The following is a 16,881-nucleotide window of genomic DNA, read 5'->3' on the forward strand; positions in this document are numbered from 1 at the left end:
AATATTTTAGAAGTGCTCATCTAATTCCAATCTCTGTGAAATGACTCACATAAAAACAAAACTTGCGCAAACTCATAGACAGAAGCCATCATAAAGCCTTACATCTCCTACTTCTGTATTTTCATTTTTCTAATCCCATTTTCTTAAACATTCTTGCATGACTAGCGTTTGGTAGTAATGAAGAATTGAATAAAAAGTTTTATAATTATAGTGCATTTGGTCAATTGCCATAGGTACTAATGTAATAACAGCTTTGAAAACCAAAGTACCCAAAACATTTGAATTGCTTCAATAATTTGTCTGTTTTCCCATCTCCGAGAATTAAACAGAACTGCATTTAGATAAAATAATTTGTTCGGTGTAGACAGCTGTATGGTTAAACAAGGTTAATACCGATTTGAAGGGGCCTAAAATGTCTTGTTAAGAAAGGTTTGCGGTTTATTGAGGGTTTGGATTAGACAGATGTCACTGTTGTATGTTTAAGAGCGAGTAAATCCAATGGTCATTGATATGACACACGTGAAAGAAACTATCGGATATGATAGGCCAAAGCCTACCAGCTGAGAGTAATTACCTGTGGTGCTATATTGAGGGGTAAACGTTGTTGTTGATCGTAAGCATATTCCATATTTCTGTGTCGAACCTGCAAGACATATTGTCATCTTCGATAAAGAATTGTACAATAAAATCGTTGGACAACGACCACCCTTGAAGATTTTCATTTCATTACACGTAAAATCATAAAGTATTTTAAAATCGCACATGTGCACCCAACATTTTAGAGAAATTCGTTTCGTGTTTTTTTAAATGAAACAACGAATTTTAAAATAATGTCAGAGCTAACACTATCTGCGCGAAGCATAGCACTTCAGCTCTGTAGCAGTAATAACCACAGGGAGGAAGTGTTAGTCAATGGAGAAAAAAATCTCTATCGTAAATTTATTTATTATATTAAGTTAGATATAATCGATTGGACGTTTATGTTTTCTAGTTCCATTATTCGATAACAAAACAACATCACCGTGTATCATATAATTAACTGTACATATTAAAGTTTCATCATAATCAATATTTGAATTTAATGTACTTTACCAGAATTCCATACGTAGATTCAAATTGAACACTTCCAGCGGCGAGAGTATAACATGATCGATATACCTTCTCTAAACTAAACACATGAAGCCTAGTCTAAAATGCATTTAGGACCGTGCTCGTGCCTTTCAACTACGTATGGACCTAACCTACTCTATACTACACCAGTGAATGGTTAAGAAGGCTGCACCACTTCCGTGTGATAGATATATATAGTAACATTTTGCTTGTAACAGATCATCTTTTCACCTAAATATTTGTAACGAAATACATTGACAACTTCTATGAAGAAAAACCTAGTGTGACATTTGAATAACGCAAAAGTCAAAATATAAATCATAAAAGTATTCCTTGACATACTTTTGTTGGTGGCCTATCTGAATGTTGCTAAAGTCAAACATTTACCAAATATACACAACGGAAAAAGAAATTCAACACACTCTTCTGTAAAGCAAATAAAGGATGTGCTAAATGCAACAGAATAATGTACAACATGGAAAGAAACCAAAGACTTGATCATCAAAGCATATTTAAAGCAACCTACACCATGGTTGTGAAATGCACACTTTCATCACATCCAATCTTTATAGTCCATTACTAAATCGTGAAACAGTTCTACAAACAAGTTACTCAAGCAGAGAAGCAAGCGAGCAAACCTTCATTTCCTCAGGTCTGAGATAAAGTTCATCGATCAAAGGACCATCGACGGTGCTGAGGGTAGCGAGGGAATCAGGTCTACTATTGCCTTTGTGTGCCTAAAGTATCAGGAAGCATTTGATACTGCTTTCCATAATGATTTTGAATTTAAATGATTATAAGCATTTCAAAAGTACTTTATATCAAGCCCACATTGCAAAAATTAAAAAGCTGAAAAAAATGCATTTGCTTTCATTGCAACTTAAAGCTTATATTAAAGACCTAAACATTTAAAATGAAAATATCAGCTGAAATCGAAAATTTCCTGAAATTCAAAACTTATTTCAGATTCAAAAATATAGAAACAAAACGGTCTACAGTTTACAATTTAAAACACAATATGATTAATGCAAGAAGCAAACCAGCCAGTTTAAAATGTTCAAGTCATATAGCTTTCAAAGTATCACATGTTATTTTCAAAAGGGAAATATCACTACACATTAAGAAGCAGTCTTAGTAAGTATCATGCAAATTCTGTTATATGTGATACACTCCGAAAAAGGCTACATATTTTTATTTTTTTCACAATCTGCTTTATAGGTGTTTATGATGGAATGTGTAATTATTTATTCCAACCTGTCTGCTCTCAGGGAATAACTAACATAAAAAATCCAATAGATTACATTCTTTTGATTACCGCTATAATCTTGGTTCCCTTGTTTACTCTTTCTATTGTACTTCAGTATCAAATAAAGAGTTGCCTCTCCTACTTTCGAATTCTACAAAACATTCCATATAGTTTTTACCTCCAAAGCCACATGTAATTTTCTGCGTACTTACGCATTTTAAACAAAATATAAAAAAAATAATAACATGCAGGCTCTACTAGCACGTATCACATTTTGCATGATTCTTATCTGGAATGCTACTTAATTGTTCAAATATTCAGCTATTAAAGCATACATGCAAGTAGTTCTCCATTCATCGCTGGTTTCAAGACGACAGGATATTTCTTTCAATACAATTAAAAATGATCAGAAAGATAGTCTAAGATAATACTTTTAAGGAAGAATTGTTTGTTGTAATGCGTGAATTTGTTTGTATGCAGCTCTCCCAAATACTTAATGTCATCATTGGAGAGAATTTGTTTTGTTTTGGGTGATTTATGAGAGAGAGAGAGAGAGAGAGAGAGAGAGAGAGAGAGAGAGACTCTTTTGTAGCACCATGATGTAGGAAGAAGCACAAATAGTCTTAAATATATTTGAATAACAGTAGATCTTCGAACTTTTTATTCCTCATGTAGAGAGATAACGCATTCGCTAGCTTTAAAATATTGCGTATACTTTGATTTAAATATTTACCTAATGTGTGACAAACATTGCTTTAATACTAGTATGTTAGTTTTATTGCAAACTGAATGGTAAATACATATATGGAAATTTAAAATAAAAATCTAATCTAATTAAGATTAAAAGTTTAATAGCTATTTACTAATTCAACGCAATGACTAAAAAGCAAAAGTTAATGTTAACACTAAAAGCAAACGAATATTTGATATTCAAAGGCGGGCTTACCGCATCCCTATTTGTCAAATGTTTGTGGAATGTCGGTGAAGCATATGGTTTGAAATTGCCTTCATGCATTTCAATTCTATCATGCTCCTTTTGACGTTGAGCAGCACCTCGCGGTGAAATTAGTTCATAATTATCGTTTAAGAGCATCTGCCTTTGATATGGAATGGCTTTAAATCGATAATATCCATGCAGGCGCAAAGATTCGGGAATTTCTTCCTCTGGTGTTATATTTTGGAATGTATTCGTGTCAGTGTCTCTTTTATCGTTATCATGGTTCAGCCATTGGTTATTGTGCTGTAATGGAGAATTTGGGTATTTGTATTTATCACGACATTCGTCCTTGACTTTTCGCGGATATTCATATCTATATTCGTTGTCCAATCTGCTTCTAATTCCATCCGATTTTAAATTAACCACTTCATCAAATAATGCCTCATTTTCAGCCTTCATTTCATTTAGATCTCGTTCTAAACGTTTTAATTTGGCCGAATGAGTGTCATTTCTTGTATCAAAATTTTCAAGCTTTCCTCTTTGATCCACAATATCTCTCTCCAGAAACCTAAGCCGTGTATCATAGGTCCTGTGACTTTCCGCCATTTTTTGGCTTACTGATCCCCTGCTTATTTCCTGTTTTGATATCGGTTTTCTGATGAAGACAGAAACCAGATATAAAACTCTTGTATGTTGTCAAGGGATATTTACAGCTCGCAAAGGTAAATTCAATAAATGTCAACAGTCACCGATAAAAGGTATTTTCTTTCTATATATTTGTTATGAAAAGATATTTTGATATCCAACCATACAAATATATTAATACATTTTTCATACACAATTTGCTATGTAAGAAAGGGCATCAATTATTCAGTATTATACCTATGGTTAAATACAAAAGCTAAAAGTTCAGAAAAAGATTGAAGAAATTTAAATAGCACAGAAAACACTGGATGTTTAGGTACAATATCATATATACCGTTCTTTGATGTGCAATGACAAATGAAAGTAATTCAAATCATCAACATTACATCGTAGAGAAAGAAATTGATTAACTTCTTTGAAATACTGTTCAGTGTATATGCAAAATGCAATAAAGATATTTGCATTTCTTATTGTGAATCAGCTGATAGAAAAGCAATCACATTAAACAACTCCGTGACCATAAAATGTTGAATCCATCTAAGGAACAAAATGGAATAAAAGATAGATATAAAAGATTATCACTTTAAAATAATCTTTTCAAATACATTCACATAATAATCATGCGTTTGAATTGATATACTTAAAAGTTGGCTACATGAACCAAAACGATAGTTGTAAATTTCTTTCAGTGAGTGGGTTATTGTAGATTTTTAAAATTTAGTTATTAGTAGATGTACTTTTATCATTAATATAGCTCTTATTTCCAACCATTCAGCAACGTTCAGATTGGTTTACATTGTAATGCACATAGTATATGATTTGATTCTAGCTTTAAATGCTATATACCATGGTTTGTATTGTTCTTAAGTAGCCACAGCAAAAAGATCACAAATATTCAATGGTGAAACATAAGCAAATGAAAGTTTTCTTTTTTATATTAACACAAGTTAAAATGTAACCTTGTAATTATGAAATAAACACCAGCTTTTAATTTTAGACAACACAAAAAGGTGACCTATACTTATAACGAGAATAAGTATGGCGTACATATCAGAGGCAAAAACCCAAAAGAACGAAAATATCATCAAAAGGCTACCTATTGGACGACGAGGAAATGGTATTGTGGCATCTATTTTCACCTTACATGAGTGTCTTGCAGCAGCATAACAACTTCAAATATCAAATCTGATTACAAGTATCAAAATCATAATTTTTTTAAATAATAAAATGTATTGAAAAACTGTTGCACATTAAGGAATGTAAGTCACAAGCATGTATGCTTTAACAAGCCTCTCGACCATAGCCAAAATTAGACAGGAAGAGGAACCATAGGCAACAAAATAAAAAGCATTATGTATCTAAACCATTTGCCTACTACCGAGAACATAAATAAATGCCAGCAGTTTGTCCTACCTTATTGTGGAAAGCATCGATCTGGAAAGAAAAAAAAAGTTTCTGTTTTGGTTAAAAAAAGAGGACACCAAGATTGGAAAGTTTGTTTAATTTATGTGCAAGGACGGAATATAACGTTAAAATAGCAGTATATACATATACACAATCGAGTAGATATAGAGAAATGGTTAACGTACAGCATTTCAAAGTTTCTCGAATTTATGCACTCATAACAGTAAAAATGAGGTTATATTTGTTTTGGAAGAAAACTTTCCATTGTCTTGGAATTTTGGCTTACAGAACTCATTCTGTAATATCAAATAAGTTCTGTTAATTCCAAAAGTAAACAAAATAATTTCTTAAATATTTTATCTATTAACGAAATACTGATTTTGATGTATTTATTGATACAAAAAACGATAAAATAACCTCGTTTCAGTTTTTTGATTAAGTTGTAAATCATTACGATGAAACAACAAACATTAGGTAAATGTTAAGCTGTCTTCTCTGCCTTAAACAATGTTACAACCGTAGATTAACAAGATTAACAAAACGGAATGCTGGGCACACCGTACGTCTATACTCTTTTATTTTTCTAATATTTAAATCCATTTCCTTCTAAACAAAAAAGGAAAACGGATGAAAAACAACAGGGGGTCTTTTAATGAAGACAATCATTATACCGCAATTACATTAAAACCATCAAAGCGGTATGTAAGTTATCGGAAGAAGTGTGGACTGACGGACGGGCACCGATTAATGGTGTATATAATAAGGAGATAATGTATTTGACCTACCTCTTCGTCCACTTTTCCTCTGTATGCATGAGGCTGGAATGAAAAGTAAGTGCATTGTGTAATCATATCGTATTAACATTGAAAATCATTGAAAAAAAGAATAAAAAGAAGGATTCAACCAGTAGTCTTTTCAGGAAATCTTGTGTTGGCAACAGCTAGAGTGTGATATTTTTTTTTAAACAAAAATGATTACAAAGGGATTAGATGCAGATATACATTTCTATATTTTAATTTCATTTTAAATAGATTCTGCAATAAGAAATCAAATACCAATACTGATTATTGAAAACGACAACATACTATTATAATTTACTTTTCCATAACGATTTTTACTTTCCGGTAAAAGTTCTACTTACTCTGTCAACTGGAGCTCTTACTCTTTGTTGGTTGAACTGTGAAGGAAATGAAGTTATAAACAAACCACGAACAATTTTCAATAGGTTTGCAGGGGTTAGATATTGACCAAAAATATTTACCATATTCAAAACCTTCATATGATATAAAATATGATTTCTGTAAAAATGATACAATGTATTGGATCTAGCAATATTTTAGAGTACATGGATTTTGTAAGTTGTCATATTAGATATATCTGAGTTTAGTTTCTGAATACAGTCACAGAGTCATTCAGGTACACTCCTTGAAATCAACTAAATTTACCAAGAGAGATCACAAAAAAACTTATTCATATAGGGAAATTTAAAGATATTTTAATGAAGTACACGTGTAAAGGGAGACAATCCTAGCCTTAGGTAAATTGTCGATTTTGTTATAAATTGTTTTTTTCCGACGCAGTCGGTATTGAGTTCGCTTTGACATAATGTGACATTCATGATGCCTAACCTTGGCAACATAACCGATGTAATTTACAACCTCACATTTCATTGGGCATATGTGAAAGCAACCGTGAAATTTAAGGCTCCACTGGGGTCATTGGTGTCCGGAATATTTTCAATCACTTTTATATATTGATACTCGGAAATGGTTAATTTGTTGAAACAATAATATAATTGAAATACGAAACATAGCACAGTTATCATACAGTTCACCAAATAAAATCTTAACCAGATTTGTGTATTAATAAAGCGAGGATATGAGTTGGCTATCTTTGTTTTAATAACAGATCTGCATAAATGAAATGGTACTGTAAAAATAATTGAATATGACTTACGTCGCCATAATCTTTCTGGGTTGTTCTGTTGTTGCCGTACTGAAAATCAGATATAAGCATGAGAGTAAACATTAAGGGGTTATACGTAAAACCTGTCTAAATCAAACCCTAGATTAACCGGTAGCATGTGTAAACCTAATATTTTGAAAGTCCAACATAACAATTTCAGTACCTTTTGAAACAGTTGCCTTAACACAACACATCTCTTAGTCCAAAATGGTTTAGGCAGGTTTCATTGTACATAAAACCCAAATTTACATATTCATACGACGTTTTACAAACAAACACTATCAATCGAGACATAACCATGATAACATAAATCGTTGATTATTTAAATAAAAGAAAGACATCCCTGGTATATTTTACTGACCAATCAATATGCATTTCTGTGAAAATTGTTACATAGCAGATTAAGACATAGAGGACAATGCCTAAGAAGACTTCAGCACGATAAACATTTGACATCTATAACTGTCAAACTGATGATTAGAGTTAAAAACATGACAAGAAACTAAAACTTGAAAAATATGAGACAAGTTCATTAAGATTAACGCCACTCTCCATCCCAGTAACAAGTTATACATTTGTAAACAAAGTCGTCAAACAGGAAGTCGATGTTGCTTTAGTTTTAAAGAGAATGCCACCATATGACATACCTGTGAAAAAATTCTGTGTCAGAGAAAACTGTAACAAAGATATTATGAACGGATGGACGAATACCATGTCTTTTCCAAATATACCGACGAGGATGTTTTCAAAATGTTGGAATTTTTTATTGACAAAATATGTACCCAGTGTAGTGGACGCGTTTTTCAACAATCGTTCGGCATTCCAATGGGAACGAATTGTGCTCCACTACTCGTAGACATATTTCTTCACTCTTATGAGGCTGACTTAATAGCTGGTCACATCTAAAGGAAGGAACATCATTTTATCTCAGTTTCCGCAATATAGATGACATATTATCGTTAAACAATCCTAGTTTCGGGAATTTATTACCTCGCATCTACCCAGATAACTGAAGATAAACGACATTACAGACACTATGAAGTCTGCCTCACATCTTGACCTACATTTAGAGATCGACGGAAAACTATTCACCAAACTGTACGACAAACGCGATGACTTTTCATTCCATATTGTCAACTTTTCTTTCTGTGACAAAACCCCTTCAGCACCTGCGTATGGAGTTATATCACAAATGATACCCTATGCCAGATCTTGCCGTAACTACGCAGACTTTCTGTACCGCGCTAGACGTATAAAAATTAGGCTTTTGGAACAGGGTTATGCTGTTAGAAGAAAAACAGTTCCTGTTGCGTACTTCGTGTGCGCATGTGTTTCTTAAACAAAGTGTTCTAAAGTGAACCGATTAACCAAAAATAATCGCATTTTCATGATATGCACATTAAATTGTACTTGGCTACCATAGGTGTGAAAATTTTGCAAAAAAAAGCACATAACAAATTTCAAATCTGTAAAGCATTTCCGATATAATTCTAATTTATGTGATACAGTAGGGAGAGACATTTCCATTTTCAGCTTTAGGAAGTCAAATAGTCAAACAAATAAACATTGTAGTGTTACTATTTTAGAGACATTTTTTTACTGCTGTATGAATTCCAAATTCTTTTTTTATTGCGGATGAAGTGGCATGATATAACCATCTGCATGACAAGTGGACGTGTAAAAAAAGCCAACCTGAAGGACCTCCTTTGACATGTTTAAGGGCGATTTTTAAGACTGACGTCAGCATCATATCTTGACCTACACTTAGAGATGGATGGTAAAGGCAAACTATTGACCAAACTATACGATCGCGTCAAACGTGATGAGATTTCATTCCGTATTATCAACATTCCTGACCATGTGGCAACATCCCTTCAGTGCATGCGTATGGAGTTTTCATATTATAACGTCTACGTTATGCCAAAGCTTTCCATAACTACGCAGACTTTTGTGTCGCGCTAGACTTCTTACAGTTAGGCTTCTGGAAAAGGGTTATGACGCTACAAGATTGAAGTCATCACTACAGAAAATTTATGGTCGTCATCACGAACTCGTATTCATCTGCGCCATGAGAACTAATTTGTTCAGCGTTTCGGTTTTCCTTTCCTATTTCGTCTACCCCGATCTTAACTTTCAATGAGAAGCTCGGCGAAAATAAAATATCTAGAAAGGCAGAGGAAGCATACCGTACCGGTGCACCTGGTCCATGGATGCTCCCAGATACTCATTTACTTTTGTTGTGTTGTTCGTATTATTTTGGTTGGTTTATGTTCTTTGTTTTGTGTTTCCCATGTCTGATTTTTGTCCCTGGGTTACATTTTTTTTTTCATTTCTGCTAGAATCTTGGTTCCCTCGATTGCTCTCTTACATCTCAAAACCGAATACAGTTAAGTAACAAAAAGTGTATATAACGATACTTTATATGGATACATTTATGTCTCACCTTATCATAAATGTCGGCTTGCTCGTAGTTTGCTGGTCGTTCGCCATACCTCTGTTGAACATATAAAATAGTCAGTATTTGCATACGAAAAGATAAGAGAAAGACAAAAGTAAATACAATAATGCCATTACTAAAAGGAGCATAATTGCAAAACAATATGTGTTTACTGATGTATATAAAACTATTCGGAACCTTGTGCTTTTTTTATATTATTAAGAATACCACAATACTGTATTTAGTTAATTTCTTACGTCCACGAAAACATAAAATTTATCAACGAATTTTAAAGTTGACTACTAACGATTTCCCCATCAAAACATGTTGGTTTCATCATATACAGTAAACTTACATATCGTTCTGGAGATCTGTTCGTTTCTCTCTTAAAGAAAAATCAAAGAAAGTCTTTATTACTAAAGGAAAAGGACAACAGTAATAGACATTTCAACAACTAGCTATAAAAACACAATGAGAAAGAAATGACCCCTTTTAAGACAAACAATGGTTTGAGATTGGCTAATATATCCCCTAATGATTCGGGGAAATCGTTCATCTTGTGAAATTCAGTAAAACAATGGTAGAATTGTGTGATTTTTATCAATCATAGTTTTTTTAATAAGTGAACCACAAATTCGTACTTATTATTACTTGTTAGAGGGGCAGTGGTTCGTTTCCAATTTAGAACCAGAAGCAATATGCTATCGGGATATTGGTAGGAGATAGCAGGTTTTCTTTTTATTGTAAACCGAAAAAAAACTCAAATTTTCTTGTAATGAAAGTCAAACATTACAAGTTTTCTAGGCCAAGTCCTCCTTTTCAATGTATTAATATAAAATATTTTATATTAGAATACTGATTTATTAAATATTTCCAACATTTCAATAATTCATGAAAAAAAGAAAAAATCACTTACAGGTCCCTCATATCTATCTTCCATTCTGCCTCTGCCATAGTCACCCTACAAAAAATTACAAATACTAAAATGTAAAGAAGATATTAGAAAAAAAAGCAACAACTGTACCTTTGTATTGTAATGTTTTGGGACCAGATGTAGACTGCCTTGAGGAATTAGGGTTGCTTCGTCTTTCATTGAAGACCGGTAGGTGGCCATGGGCTGACATTTTCATCCCGGTCGGATTGTTGTCTCTTTGACATATATGCCATACCTATTCTCGTTATACTTACTAAACCTACTACTAAAAACCTACGGTGGACGAAGGAGTTCCAGTAGGGTAGGCAGGACATGCTTTCTCCTAATATCAACCTATTATGAATGACTTTCAATAGTTATCAAAAATCATACACCCGTAAACTTCCCTTTTTCTGACCATTTTTGAATCAATTAACGTTCTGATGTTTTGATAATTTTTTTTCATAGGGTCTATCTTTGATTAGACCTTTTATATACAACAATACATAATTTTTGTCAAGTCAATGATCAACTATGACTAATAAAGTCAATAAGCAGAAATAACATTCCTTCGATCAATTTTCTAAGCGCATTATTGCACCCATAGGTCATCACTTTTGGGAAATAGGCCTGATAATTTCGAAATGCAATGCCATTCTTCGATGAAGACTTTATTGATCCCTTGTTTTTATTTAATCTGAAATGGTCTCTTGTCGTTGTTAACATGTAGACCTTTTCCTTAACCAATGCATTACAATAAATATTATTTATATTTATACTGATTGTATTATAGATATATATGTATACCCTGTCTGTCATGGCACCTCGACCTCCATACATATCAGATCCCTGAAATTATAGAAGTCAAATGATAAAACCGACCATGCAATTGACGCATTTAATCATTAAACAAACTTTCCTTCAATATGGAAACAAATGCTGCATCTGCTATTATAATGATGAAGGGTTAATTCCCCTAAAAATAATACACTACTGTAATTTATTGGCGTGTGAATATTTAATTCTTACTGTTGATTTCATGTGTGTTTGTTAATAAAAATGATAACTTCATGTAAGTAGATGAGTTTTTGTTCGGTTCCTTCAATTTTCATGCTTTGGGTGCATTTCTTTAAAAGGACCTGTTTAATCAAAACATTAACTTATTAAAATATGTGTGTGTGTGTGTCAAAAGTACCAGCGAAATACTTTGAAACCAGAAGAACATGTGTCTCACAACAAGTACACTTTTTGTCAAAGAGTAATCAAGGGAACCCACGTTATAGCGGTAATCAAAAGAATGTAATCCAGGGACAAAGACCAGACATGGAAAACAGACATACACAACAAAGAACATAAAGTAACTAAAATCATACATACAAAGTAACAAAAGCAAATGAGCAACTCTGACTCCACTAAAAACTGGGAGCATGGACGAGGTGCACCGGTAAGGAAAGCGTCCTCTGCTTTTCTAGAAACACCCGCCGAGTTGCTCATAAAAGTCAAGTCCGGGGTAGACAAACGAGGAAAGGAAAACTATGACCCGTTGAATAAATCAGTTTTCATGGTGCAGATGGATACACCATAACAATCCACGAGTTCATGATGACGACCATAAAACTCCTGTAGTGATGACTTCAATCTTGTATCGACATAACCCTGTTCCAGAAGGCTACTTGTTAGAGTTCTAGCGCGATACAAAAAAGTCTGCGTAGTTTCGGCAAGCTCTGGCATAATGTATGAGTTGTGATATGAACACTCCATACGCAGGAGCCGAAGGGATGTTGCCACAGATGACAGGAAAGTTGACAATTTTGAATGAAAAGTCATCATGTTTGTCGTTAAGTTTGGTCAATAGTTTTCCTTTACCATCGTTTTCTTAGTGTAGGTCAAGATATGAGGTTGACTTCACGGTGTCTGTAGTATCATTTATTCTCAAGTTCTTTGGGGTAGATGCAATGTATCAAATCCCCGAAATTAGGATTGTTTAAAGATAATACGTCATCTACATAGCGGAAACTGAGGTTAAAGGATCTAGCCAAACGATATTCTTTCTTTCGGATCAGATCAACTATAAAGTCAGCCTCATATCAAATATCTGGTTGTTCAAAAAATGCTCACGTACATTAAATATACTAGTGTCCACAGATTACATGCTACATGTTTTGGCGACACATAGGGTCAATTACTTTGATATTAATCGCGAAGACCATAATGTAACAGTAATTATGAAAATAATTTGAGATGCAAGCCGCATGACAAACAATTGGTGATTTAAAATAATCATCTGTAAACTAAACACCCTTATTTACAGGATAAAAGGAAATTACAAAGACAAAATTGAAAGAGTCATCAACAAACTCGTTTATACTTCGAAAATAATTACTTACTCTATTGTCGTATGGATCTAGTCTCTACAAAGGTACAAATGCATTTTACTTAACTCTGATTATAATTATTTCATCGTAATTGTAAGGAGACAAAATTGTAGTGTCGAAAGGAACAAGTATAAACTTACCTGTACTTAGAAAAGCTTGAAAAATCGTGTCTTTTCCATCTAGCTATTTTGAATTGTAATATATGAAAAGAGCAACTGAGCAGTGTTTTCGTTACATATTCGGTTCACTCCTACGCTGCACTTATAACATGTGTTTGTTTTGAAACTTAATCAAAGTTTCTGGTTTAGTTTTCAGTTTTTTTTAACTTTGGCCTCATTACTTTTGATAATCTTTCTACTTAAATATTAGTGAATATCAAATCTTACCCTATCTGAAGGCCCGTTTCTGTCATCAAATCTGTCATATCTCTACAAAATTTAATGATTATAATTTATAATTTCATGCGAAAGATTAAATGAACGAAATCATTTGGCTGTTGAAGTTATATATTTATAAGAATAAATACCGTTTAGTTCAAAGGTAGACAACCGAAATAGCTTGCTTCTTATAAAAAATATTTCTTCAAATAATTTAATATGTTACGTTCTTTATAAGATTCAAGTTAATGTCTTTGAAATAAAAGGAGTTATAAATTCAAATAACGGGTAAAATAACTAATAAATAAACAAATCAAATAAGCTACGACATTGAAAACAAAACGATAATTTATAATGCATAATATAGGACCATGCTTGGATTCTAGATAATACGAATGTTGCATTAGGAAGGTCCGCTCAAACATATAAAGTTTTCAGTGAAAACTAAGCATGAAAATAGTTTGTTGAACGAACAGATTTATTAAACAGTTCATTTAAAATAGAGTCGGTATAATCTATCTATTCACAAGTGAAAAGTTTGTATACTAATAAATCTATGTCTAAAAGACTAATGTTCTGAGAACTCAATACCTCTCACCAACACAATAAAGACGAAATGACCAGTAAATCTTGAAACATTTCATCCTATTAAGGGTTAATCGAAATCTTAATAAATTCTTAACCTTCTTCAAGATCAGACAGCGTTTGAATGTCGAGACCAGTAGGATTCAGATATAAATTATGGGCATTTATAATCACGGGTAAGGCATCGCATTTTTTACATATCAGACTAAATAAAACACAAAATATAAGAAAGCATCTCAATGAAAATGTAACAAAGTATCAGTCAAAAAAGCTGATCTAAGATATGTCCAACAGTATTTTAAAATAATCAAGCAAGACTACTGCAAAACTTTACTGTAAAATCAAAGCTTATTTCAGTAAGAGTTCTTCACGAACACAATGCAATGTACCAAAACCACAAACAAACGAACACATCAAACACTATACCGGTCGGTCTGTGTGTAACCCATCATATCTTTCGAATCCTCGATATCCCTAAAAGTCATAAACTAGAATCTATAGTACCATTTGTCAACTGAAGATCACGTAATTTGTATACGATGGGGTTTCGTTTCATGTAATCTCTAGTCATCACTACTGAAGTTTTATGGTCGTCATCATGAACTCGTGGGTCGTTATGGTGTTTCCACCTGCGCCATGAAAACTGATTTATTCAACGTGTCATAGTTTTCCTTTCCTCTTTCGTCTACCCCGGACTTGACTTTTTATGAGCAACTCAGCGGGTGTTTCTAGAAAAGCAGAGGACGCTTTCCGTATCGGTGCACCTGGTCCATGCTCCCAGTTTTTAGTGGAGTCAGAGTTGCTCATTTGCTTTTGTTACTTTGCATGTATGATTTTAGTTACTTCATGTTCTTTGTTGTGTAGATCTGTTTTCCATGTCTGGTCTTTGTCCCTGGATTACATTCTTTTGATTACCGCTATAACATTGGTTCCCTTGATTATTCTTTAACATTAACCTAACTTTATATAATATTCACCAAGATTTGTGCCGGTAAATCCTTTGAATTATTTGAAATAGAATTTATTTATAAACAAAAAATTAGGTATTCAAAAATTAAAATAATGAACAGTTTAATACACTTTAGTATTGAAATGACACAGAAAAGAATCAAAACACAACATCACCACAAGAAATGTGGTAACCATTGATTTAGTCTTTCCTCTAGAATAGGGTATGTAGTTCTCGGCTAGTTTCATTTCCTTTACGTAATTTCCGATGTAGAACGTATCGAAAACGGAAGACCGATCGGCATTTTATTATTTATTTCTCCAGGATCTCGAAACGCTGTATAACAATGCATAACCTGTTTTTTCTTAACACTTTTATCATGTAAAAAAATAAATATTTGTCTTTTTTAACGGTAATTTTTACGCATGAAAGATGTTTTGCTTTTAACATTGAACTCTATAAATGACAAATCTATATACTTTAGAATAGTAGACTAGGTCCATTTTCGTGAATTTTGGAGTCACATGACGAGACTTACATACCCTATACTCAGAACATGGAGTTGAACTTTTAATAATTGATAAGCAACAATATTATCCTCCAAAATATTATTTTTCAAACATATCTGGTTTGAGCAAGATTTGTATAGAAGATTCAAAAAAAAAAAAAAAAAAATACAATAACTTAAAAGTTCATTGTAACATTTCACTTTTATTAAAGTAACAATTCACAATATTTTCTGCGCATAAACTTGTCCTTGAAAAAGACACATATAATTTGGAATGAATGGCAAGGATTGATGTATTATCTTCCATAATGAGTCGGACTTTACTGGAGTAAGTTTTTAATAAAGAGGTAGGGAAGCCAAGATTTTTTTCGAAGTTAAGGGTAAGTCTTTTGAGTTTAAGAAGTAATTTTCCGGAAAAAAGAAAACTTCAGGGTTTAGAGTAACAAAATTAAACATGTGTCTGACAGGAAAGAGATGTAAACAGAAATATTCATATAAGCAGCTAAAAGAAAAAGTTAAATACCTCAAAGCTGTAAAGTTTCTGCTAATCTGAATTGTCTTGTACAGACTCAAGAAACAATTAGTTTACTACTTGTCTACTGACAGCCTGCACTTTTGAATAATAGGGTTAGTAGTTAGTATAGCATTGTTCTAAACCATTAACATTTAGGACATATAAATTGTAAATGGTATACCGGTCGATCTGAGTAGAGTGGTCGGTCATCATTTCGGCCATTTTGGTAATACAAGTAATCCTGTAATATTTATTATATCACGTGACTTCGGATGGAACAAGAACACAAAAGACTGGTGTGTCAATAACAAAACCAGACAGCGGATTTAAATGAAAAACAATGTTTGGGACTTAGGTGTTTAAATACAGTATACAATAATATATATTTACCCTTTCAGAAACTTTGCATGTTGTACAAAAATGCGTGAATTTTTTTTTCAATGATAAAGAAATTTCGTGTTAACTCACCCTATCTCTGTCCGTGTATGGCCCCTGGTTGTAATTCTAAAGAAAGATATACAGCATGAATTTTCGAATATGTTAAAAAGAACCTTGAAGCACGAAAAAGAATTGCAAATAATCTTGCTGAATTGTATCTCATTCTTTTGTTACGTTGTTACGGTTTGCAGACACTTTCGGCGCTTATCTTTCCATCTAAAAACTAGAGGAAATTAGTTAACCGCCGAAATTATTACGTTTATAGAATAGTGCATGAGAATTATACAGTCTTGATTGGTGTTATGTTGCTTCAAAACCAAAGTCATTACTTCAAAAGTATCACAATCAACATCATGAACGCATTGATTGATTGATTGATATAGTGATGCCATCTTCACCATGTGAACAGATTTGTTCTCAAGGTTGTAGTTGTCACTCGAACTTGACATCATGTAACCAACTTGGTGGGTATTTTTAT

At 32.9% G+C, this 16,881-nt stretch overlaps 1 protein-coding gene across 27 annotated transcripts in view; it reads right to left on the reverse strand.

Moving 5' to 3' along the window:
* LOC148616569 (uncharacterized) overlaps positions 1–16,881 on the reverse strand; it is a 31,384-nt gene that overhangs the window by 5,359 nt on the left and 9,144 nt on the right. For 13 of the 27 annotated variants that reach the window (XM_088583739.1, XM_088583737.1, XM_088583743.1 and 10 more), the window contains 15 exons: positions 16,434–16,469; positions 16,147–16,206; positions 14,421–14,468; positions 13,419–13,460; positions 13,045–13,068; positions 11,465–11,506; positions 10,661–10,705; positions 10,100–10,129; positions 9,751–9,801; positions 7,299–7,337; positions 6,484–6,519; positions 6,128–6,160; positions 5,352–5,372; positions 3,303–3,596; positions 575–643 (listed from right to left, as the gene is read on the reverse strand). In XM_088583739.1, coding sequence (XP_088439865.1) covers positions 575–643; positions 3,303–3,596; positions 5,352–5,372; positions 6,128–6,160; positions 6,484–6,519; positions 7,299–7,337; positions 9,751–9,801; positions 10,100–10,129; positions 10,661–10,705; positions 11,465–11,506; positions 13,045–13,068; positions 13,419–13,460; positions 14,421–14,468; positions 16,147–16,206; positions 16,434–16,469 — 870 coding nt within the window. Of the gene's footprint in view, positions 1–574; positions 644–1,748; positions 1,848–3,302; positions 3,597–5,351; positions 5,373–6,127; positions 6,161–6,483; positions 6,520–7,298; positions 7,338–9,750; positions 9,802–10,099; positions 10,130–10,660; positions 10,706–11,464; positions 11,507–13,044; positions 13,069–13,418; positions 13,461–14,420; positions 14,469–16,146; positions 16,207–16,433; positions 16,470–16,881 lie in introns of all 27 variants that reach the window. The other 14 variants (XM_088583746.1, XM_088583752.1, XM_088583755.1 and 11 more) reach the window with 7 other exon arrangements.

Source organism: Perna viridis, chromosome 5 (assembly GCF_037379345.1).
Source record: "Perna viridis isolate PV_CMFRI_1.1 ecotype Kerala chromosome 5, ASM3737934v1, whole genome shotgun sequence".
Taxonomy (NCBI): Eukaryota; Metazoa; Mollusca; class Bivalvia; order Mytilida; family Mytilidae; genus Perna; species Perna viridis.